At 40.9% G+C, this 9,661-nt stretch overlaps 1 protein-coding gene across 2 annotated transcripts; it reads left to right on the plus strand.

Annotated features, from left to right (window-relative positions):
- The first annotated feature begins 2,337 nt into the window (after positions 1-2,337).
- Positions 2,338-9,134, plus strand: LOC116269156 (ceramide synthase 6-like). Of its 2 annotated transcripts, XM_031651328.1 has the most exons (3): positions 2,338-4,047; positions 4,640-4,663; positions 8,046-9,134. In XM_031651328.1, exons 1-3 carry the CDS (start codon positions 3,733-3,735, stop codon positions 8,196-8,198), a joined length of 492 nt encoding a protein of 163 aa, XP_031507188.1. In that variant the 5' UTR covers positions 2,338-3,732; the 3' UTR covers positions 8,199-9,134. The 2 variants fall into 2 exon arrangements, with proteins under 2 accessions (XP_031507188.1, XP_031507189.1); XM_031651329.1 differs by lacking the exon at positions 4,640-4,663.
- Positions 9,135-9,661: the final 527 nt, after the last annotated feature.

Consider the following 9,661-nt stretch of genomic DNA (forward strand, 5'->3'; position numbering starts at 1 on the left):
ACTTCCAGGTGTTTTGCAGGATGCTGGAGATAGAAGCGTGTAAGGTGTGCGAGTCCTCCCACACTGCCACGGAGTTGAGCCTTGTTGTCCCCCTGGCCTGCAAACTGATGTTTAAAGAGATAACTGCTTCTTCAGATAATAAACAAGGCAGGAATGTAGGCATTATCCTAATTTAGTCATTTTTACAAAGTAATTGTATTTATTAATAAGTATTAATTATTTATTATTAATAATTTCTCAAAACCCAAACACCACATGTTCTCACTCATAAGTGGGAGTTGAACAATGAGAACACAAGGACACAGGGAGGGGAACATCACACACTGGGACCTGTCGGGGACTGGGGGGTGAAGGAAGGAGAGCATTAGGACAAATACCTAGTGCATGTGGGACTTAAAACCTAGATGACAGGTGGATGGGTGCAGCAAACCACCATGGCACATGTATACCTATGTAACAAACCTGCACATTCTGCACATGTATCCCAGAACTTAAATTGTAAAAATTAAATTTTTAAAATGTAAAAAAAAAAAATTTCTGGAATAAGAATGAAAACTAAATTTTTAATTTTTAGTGTTTCCTGTTATGGGACATTTTGGTTGTTTGCTGTTTTTAAAATATTTATAGGTATTTTATGTCTATGTATTTGAAATTCAGTCTCTGACTCCCTGCCATACTCAATGGCCAGAGCTTCCAGAATAGTGTTAAATAATAATGGTTATACTTTTTGTCCATGGTTTTCCTGATTTTAAAGGAAATAATTCTGGTGTTTATTAATATGCTGATTTGAAAGGGTTACAAAAATCATAGTAAGTCCTTTGTATTCTAATTGTTAAACATCAACAATGAGGAATTAAACATTACCAAGTGTCTTTGATGCTGTTGAAATCATTACATTTATACCAATTTGGCCTATGTTTGTAATATGTTAACAGATTTCCTAATATTATCCCCCTTCCCCAGAGTGAATACAACTATTTCATGAGGTATTATTCTTTTAATGACTTGTAAAATTCAAATCATTAAATTTCTATCGTTTTTAGAATTTTAACATGTTTATTATGTATTACGCTTTAAAGACAACTAGTATGGCAGGGTTGGAGACAAACTGTTAGTCTCATTCTAGTCTGTAAATAGGAGTGGCAGAAATTGGGGGATGGGGAAGAATCTATTTGTCTATTTTATTTTTCATTCTCCTTTTTCCTTTATTTTTTTGAGACAAGGTCTCACTCTGTTACCGAGGCTGGGGTGCAGTGGCACAATCATAGCTTCACTGTAACCTGCAACTCCTGCTCAAGTGATCCTCCTGCCTCAGCCTTTCGAGTAGCTGGAACTGCAGGCGTCTGCCACCATACATGGTTAATTTTTATTTTATTTATATAGAGATAGGGTCTCGCTCTGTTGCCCAGGCTGGTTTCAAACTCCTGGACTCAAACAATCCTCCTACCTCAGCCCCCCAAAGTGCTGGGATTCCAGGAGTGAGACACAGTGCCTAGCCTCTCCTTTTTTCTGTTTTCTTTACCTCTTATTCCAACTGCAATAATTGTTTTTCTCTCTCTCTCTTTTTTTTTTTTTTGAGATGGAGTCTTGCTATATCACCCAGGCCGGACTGCAGTGGTATGATCTCGGCTCACCACAACCTCCGCCTACTGGGTTCAAGCAATTCTGCTGTAGCCTCCTGAGTAGCTGGGACTACAGGCACACAGCACCACACTCAGCTAAATTTTTTTTTTTTTTTTTTTGTATTTTTAGTAGAGACAGGGTTTCACCATCTTGGCCAGGCTGGTCTTGAACTCCTGACCTCAGGTGATCCGCCCACCTCGGCCTCCCAGAGTGCAGGGATTACAGGAGTGAGTCACTGTGCCCGGCCTGTTTTTTTCTTTTCTAATTCACAAAGTTCTTTTCTAACCTCTCTCAAAGCTTTCATCACAGTTTCTTTTGTTTAAATTATCTATTTGTCTTATGTTCTTATATGAGTGATCTGTGTCTTAAACTCGAGAGTTTTCTCTCCCTTCCCTTTAGCCACTAAGTGTTGTCCACCCAGCCTCTCCTCTAGAATCAGATTGTCCCAGCAAAGTGCCGCAGTGGCAGGCAGTAGAAATGCACTTAGGTGAGTTTTCTTTTTTTTTTTTTTTTTTTTGAGACGGAGTCTCGCTCTGTCGCCCAGGCTGGAGTGCAGTGGCCAGATCTCAGCTCACTGCAAGCTCCGCCTCCCGGGTTCATGCCATTCTCCTGCCTCAGCCTCCCGAGTAGCTGGGACTACAGGCGCCCGCCACCTCGCCCGGCTAGTTTTTTGTATTTTTTAGTAGAGACGGGGTTTCATCGTGTTAGCCAGGATGGTCTCGATCTTGTGACCTCGTGATCCGCCCGTCTCGGCCTCCCAAAGTGCTGGGATTACAGGCTTGAGCCACCGCGCCCGGCCAGGTGAGTTTTCTTGTGGTTCTCCAAACCATCCCTGGGGTAAGCTGAGGAGGAGAGCCGAGAATAAGAATGATTCCAAAATTATGCAGGTGCTGTGCTTCTCTGTGGCAGCAATATGGGTCCAGATGACATGAGTCCATTTCCAAGTGCTTAGGAGCAGACACAGGCAGGGACCAGAGCAAAGCACTAAAACCAGCCTTTGAGGTGTCTGCTCTAGGTGGCTGTTGCATTCTAGTTCTGATGGTAGATTACAGAGAGAACCAGTTACCTCAAATAATTTTTCCTAATTCAAATACATACTCTTACATACTCTTAAAACTAAATACATTCATTGTTCTCTAATCATTTTTGTCAAAATCCTTCCGATACTCATTTCAAGACATCACTTCAAAATGATGTCTTTTAATTGTCAGTGGTTTCCCAGGGGAAGCCTTACACAATTAAGGACCCTCTAATGACTCTCCTACTAGATATGAGCCTACGTCTCACTCATATTCTCACTTCCACTGTGTTTTTCCCTGTGCTAGGCGTATGGCTTGTACTTAAGTAATGTTTAGGAGTTAATCTCTTTTTTTTACAGTGTATTGGCATTGAATGGCATTCTTCTCACTTATTTAAAGCCCAAAAGCAACTTCAAAGATCATACAGGCCTTTTAACAAGTAGATACAGCATCCCAACCAAAAAAATGAATGAAAATTAATGAAAGAAATGATGGCAAAAGTGAAGGGGGAAACATATGATCCAACAATTACACTTCTGGATATATGCCTGAAAGATACATACTCAGAGTGATATTTGTAGACCCGTGTTCTTAGTAGCATTATTTGCAATGGCCAAAAGGTAGAAGCAACCCAAGTTCCATTTCAGTGGATGAGTGGATAAAACATGATATATATGTATAATTCAGCCTTAAAAAGGAAGGAAGTTCTGACACATGCCACAACATGGATGAACCTTGAAGATGAAACAAGCCTGTCACAAAAGGACAAATACTATGATTCTACTTTGATGCTGTAGCTAAGGTAGTCAAATTCACAGAGACAGGAAGGAGAATGGTGGTTGATGCAGGCTGGTAGAATGGGTAGAGAATCTTGGTTTTGAAAGATGAAAAGTGTGCTGACCATGAATGGCGGTGATGATTGCACAACAATGTGAATTTACCTAATGCCAGTGAACCGTACACTTAAAAAAAGTCAAGATGGTCAATTTTACGTTATATTTATTTTATCATTTTCGAAGAAGCGAATAGGGAAAAAATATTCAACCTAAAACCAAATGAAAGTCATACCACCAGGGCTATTCTTCAGGAAATGACATTTCTAAGTACCTGGCAAACTTTCATACCATCCTGCCAGAGAGGGGGTAGTTGGGAGAGACTGTTGACCTTCTGCTTTAGAGGAGTGACGAGAGTTCCTTGGAAAGCAAAGGAAAATGCCACATTCACTAATCACTTGCTTCTTTTGCTTAGGGTGTTAAATACCACATTATTTGAAAGCTGGGAGATCGTTGGACCTTACCCTTCCTGGTGGGTTTTTAACCTACTGCTGTTGCTAATACAAGGGTTGAACTGCTTCTGGTCTTACTTGATTGTGAAAATAGCTTGCAAAGCTGTTTCAAGAGGCAAGGTAAGCTGTAACTCACTTTTTCCAATATGTCTTAGAAAATTTTGTTTCTGTAATTTCTCTGGATCAACTATTTACTATTTCATATTTCATCAAAATTGGTATTATTTCTTCAGAATTGAACAAAACTACCTAGAAACATAAACGAAAATGTCATTTCCTTCTCTAGTTCATTTTTTAAGTCTTCAGTGTTCCTTTGCTGGCGATGGCACCCAATGATATGCATTTGTAATTTTAGACTTAATAATATATTATTTGTTGTGTTTGCTCTCGCTCCTCCTGTCAACCATGGACCTCTTCTGATTATATTTATACTGAACAGAAATGTAATCACTTATTTCCTTTTATGAGGAGGATCACTTAGTGCAGTATGCCTGTTTAAACAAACCTTTCTTTCAAACTGAAAAACAAATCTGTTCATGACTTCCAACAAGATTTAGTTAAATCTTTTTGGTTAAAAGTGGACTTGAGGTTGATTTGAATAAAGCTTCCTAAGCCTCAGCTCCCACCATGTGTGTAGAGCAGAGACTTTTCCAGATCGTTCTCTGTGACATGTTCTTACTTGTTTGTTCTCTTCCTTCTGCTACCCTGGAAGGCTGGGAAGTGGAACCCTTTACATGTAAGTTTCTCCTCCTCTCTCTCTGTCCTTGTCCTGAGTGCCTCTTGCCTGTTGGAGGGGCACTCAAATGCTTTTGTTTCCGTGCATATTGTTCTGTCTAACCTATTGACACTGGCTAGAGGCTTCATGTGAGCTGCAGTTCCATGAGCTGCAAGGGACACTAGAGACAGCTCTATTAGGGCCCTTTGGTGTGAGCTTGTGTTCTGCTAAATGTTGCATGATCCAACAGAGAAGAAGAATTTCTTTCACTGGTGTTTAATATGTTGGCTAAAAGACAGAAATAGACCAAAGTAAAGTAGGAGAAACAGAACTAGTTGGAGGAGGAGAGGATCAACACATTTTAGAATGGAGGCCTGAGCATCAGCTGTGTGCCTGACCTGCCCAGGGCCATATGGTAGCACGTGACCATTCTGATTCATCAAGGTCAATAGAGCTGGCCTCTTCTGCAGGGGAAGTCGGGGCATCTAGTCATGTAGTATGAAACCACTTCTCAGCACCATCTCTAGTAGAAATCCTAATTATTTTGATCAATTAATTGTTCAGAAGCTAAAGTTCATTTTTCTCTGTGACCTCTCACTCTTTAAAATGATCATGTATTTCTGGCCGGGCGCGGTGGCTCAAGCCTGTAATCCCAGCACTTTGGGAGGCCGAGACGGGCGGATCACAAGGTCAGGAGATCGAGACCATCCTGGCTAACACGGCGAAACCCCGTCTCTACTAAAAACACAAAAAATTAGCCGGGCGAGGTGGCGGCGCCTGTAGTCCCAGCTACTCGGGAGGCTGAGGCAGGAGAATGGCGGGAACCCGGGAGGCGGAGCTTGCAGTGAGCTGAGATCTGGCCACTGCACTCCAGCCTGGGCGACAGAGCAAGACTCCGTCTCAAAAAAAAAAAAAAAAAAAAAAAAAAGATCATGTATTTCTATTTTAAAGTCTCTCTGTCCTCATTTGGATTCAAATTTAGTCAACATGCACAAAACTGTCAATATGATAACAATAACTAAATATGCAAGAATGCTGCTTAGATTACTTGTGTCCTAAATTGAATTGCTATTTCTACCAGACACGTTGCCTGCTCTTCAACTTATTCATTCTACTTTATGAAGAGATGATGATTAATTTTATTCTAGATCTCAGGCTTCACAATATCTTAGCTGCCCTTGCGGCTCTCACCTGGGACAGTAAGATTCATCTTGGCCATGAGTTATTTTCCTCTGGGCTATTTTGAGATATTCTAAATTGTCCTTTCTTTGAAGGTAACGTAAGTATAGATTTTTCTAAGTGCAATTTAAAAAATCTGAGCATGCAAATGTAAATTAATCACTTTGTAAAACTGGAGATTTCTACTTAAGACTAATGGACTTATCAACATAGTGGAGCTTTACTATAATGCTGGCTTTGTGACTCACAATGTTTAAGTTCAATTACCTTTAGCCATTTTGGAGTCTGAGTATCTAAATCTGTTTGGAGATGGCCTGTGTGAGTTCAGTCCCATCTCAAAGGGTATTGGAGTGAGGTTCACTTTTACGATACTTACTTCATCACCACTGGTTGGCATAAAGCAGTAGTTCTGAGCTTTCGCTTTCTCCTGACCCCACCCACCTGAGAGAGAGGACGTTCTCCCACAGGAACTGTTAGTTTCTCAAGTTGGGCAGAGTGGAGGGAGTCCAGGATTCTCATGTTAGAGTGTAATGGTAGCACAGACGGGGTGTGATGTGGGAAAGCCCCCCGTTAATTCTGCCATACCTCCCAGGGGACTTTGCCAACCTCCCCAGCCCACCCCTAGAGAATCACAGGAGGACCAGATTGGGAACGTTCCTATGAAGGAAGGCTACCAGGTCTCTTTTGTCACACTACTGAAAAATATAAGTAAGCAGTGATGAGTTACTCAAAAATCTTAAGGCCTTCTGGGTAAGAATGCTTACCATAATTTAGACTTACAGAGTAGGAGGTTCAAACTATTTTTATCTTAAAAGCAGTATTTTCTTAATTTCCCACAAAAATTACTTCCTTGTTAGACAGTAGGATTTTTCTCGTCCTTTATGGTAATGTATAGATTTACATCTTCTCACCTTATTTTGACCTCCATGTGACTTAGGGAGATTGAATGGAGCATTGAAGAGACTTGGCAGGATGGGAGCCAGTTCTTTCTTTTTATGACAGTTTTGCTCTTACTGCCCAGGCTGGAGTGCAATGGCACGATCTCGGCTCACCGCAGCCTCCGCCCCCTGGGTTCAAGCGATTCTTCTGCCTCAGCCTCCGGAGTAGTTGGGATTACAGGCATGTGCCACCACACTTGGCTTTTTTTTTTTTTTTTTTTAGTAGAGACTGAGTTTCTCCATGTTGGTCAGGCTGTCCTTGAACTCCTGACCTCAGGTGATCCACCCACCTCAGGCTCCCAGAGTGCTGGGATTACAGGCATGAGCCATCTCGCCTGGCAGGGAGCCAGTTCTTGATGATCTGGTCAGTGGATTTTCCTCAGGAAATATTTCAAGCTCTACCCCACTCAGCAGGTTCTTAAGATGTCTCCTGGCCAGGCACAGTGGCCCACACCTGTAATCCCAACACTTTGGGAGGTCGAGGTGGGTGGATCACCTGAGGTCAGGAGTTCCAGACCAGCCTGGCCAACATACTGAAACCCTGTCTCTACTAAAAATACAAAAATTAGCTGGCCATGGTGGTGCATGCCTGTAATCCTAGCTACTCGGGAGGCTAAGGCAAGAGAATCCTGAACCCAGGAGGCAGAGGTTGTGGTGAACTGGATCACACCACTGCACTCCAGCCTAGGCAACAGAGCAAGACTCTGACTCAAAAAAAAAAAAAAAAAAAAAAGATGCCTCCTGCTGCCTTTTGTTGTGTGACATACGAAACAAAATTCCTAATTAATTATAGCATACACAAAATAAAAATGTAATCATTAAACAATGCATTAAAAAGCCAAATAGGATTTTTTTTCAATGTTGTGAGCTAGTGACTATCTCCATTGGTATGGTTAATTGAGAGCTGACTTTAAATTATTCTCAAGGAGAATGTGATCATCAGTGAGTAAATTTATCCATTTGTACTAAATGCCTGTGATGCCGTTCCAGTGGCACAGTATGCTGCTTTTTGATTAAAAGCGGGATTCATGGTCTAGTACGTTCTGAATATGGAAAGATACCTTCAAGAGGTCAGGAAGTCTAGCCCTCCATGATACTTACCTTTGTCGCCTACATTTTATCTCTCCAATGAAGGGGAACTTATTGCTATGGCAATGTTCTCATCCTCTTCAATTTTTTAACATTGGGATCTGTTTCCCTTTGTGTATGACTGCATGTGCTTCTAGCATGCCATACCTTGATGATTTCTTAGGTGCTGGTTATACTCACCTGCTTCTACTCCACAGGTGTCCAAGGATGATCGAAGTGATATTGAGTCTAGCTCAGATGAGGAGGACTCAGAACCTCCAGGGAAGAATCCCCACACTGCGACAACCACCAATGGGACCAGTGGTACCAACGGGTATCTCCTGACCGGCTCCTGCTCCATGGATGATTAATTACTGAAAACTACAAGTCCCAAGCAAAGTGAACTGTTTGTTCCTGGAAGCATTTAATAAGTTGCAAATGCAGTTCCTTTCATAATATCTCAGCACCAGAAACAAAAATTAAGATTATCAAAGCATTTTGAATAGTGCACTGCCATGTGTCCTGTCTGTGAATGAAGAAGAATTACCATTCTCTCTATGTAGGCATGCTGTATGTAATTGACACAAGGGAACAGTATTTGCATTTGTACTGTCTTAGAATATTATTTATTTTTTGTATTTGTAAATCTGTGGACAAAAGAGGGTTTCCTCACTCCTTTTACTCACTGGGCTCATGACAGTGAAGGAGATGCTCCATCTGCTTTTCCCCCTTTCTCTTGCTGTAGTCCAATGTGCTATGAGCATCAGCTTACTTTATCACTTAGAGCAAGCAAAATCCAGTGCAAGATTCTCGTTCAGCTCTAAATAGGTTTGCTTTCTTTTTGTTACAGTGCCCATTTTGAAATTGCCTATACAGTCTCAGTGACCATTTAAACCGGACGAACCAGGTGTTTAATATTCACTCTTCATGGTCAATTCGCAGTTCAAATTAAAGAAGATGGTTGTTGGAGAACTTTTTGAATGGTTTTGTATTAAATTGCTTTGAAATAGATTTCATTTCTTGTGCACACAGCCAAGATTTCCTCAATGGGTGTGATAGCTAGTTGAGGGTTAACCTTGTAGGTTACAGAGTGTGTTTGTTTGTTTGTTTTTCTCTGTGATGAGGTCAGTGCTCTGATTCTGAAGGAGGATATTCACTGAAGCTCATAGTTATAAACAAGGAAATCACTGTTAAGAATGGGAATTTGTCTTGTGTTCTGGGAATAACATAAAGAGAGCAGCTGATTTCAGCCAGGTTTTGCCACTACCCTATAATTAGTGCAGTCTTCTGTCACATTATAAAAGAAAGAAGTATATTTGGGGACAAAAAAAAATCTTTCAAGAGTTGATAAAAATTACATGTGCATTGCAAAGCACTTTAATGCAACCAGCTTTCAAGAAAAAGCCCTATCTAGTACTTGATGTTGATGTTTTTATTTTGCTGAGCAAAATAAAGCCAATGGGAGAGAGACTATTTTACCCTTTGCTTTTCTCCTTAAACGTAATCCAGATGACTTTCCTGTTACTAGACACTGAGCAGCATTACACTACAATGCTTCTTTGGTTTCCAGGAATTTTTTTCAAGTGGGGGTGTTTCTGGAAAAAATGAAAAATTCTATTGGACAATGGCAATATCAACAATGAGGAAAAGTACTGAAGAATAAGTTTCCATAAGTCTTCTACACAGCAGTGTTATTTATGTACAGATAAGAAAACTGTATGTTGGCCAAAGATTTTATCTCTTCTTCTAACTTCTAGTAAGAGGAACAAGGGATTATAAAACCCTTCATAGGCCGGGCGCGGTGGCTAAAGCCTGTAATCCCAGCACTTTGGGA

Source organism: Papio anubis, chromosome 10, assembly GCF_008728515.1.
Source record: "Papio anubis isolate 15944 chromosome 10, Panubis1.0, whole genome shotgun sequence".
NCBI lineage: Eukaryota > Metazoa > Chordata > Mammalia > Primates > Cercopithecidae > Papio > Papio anubis.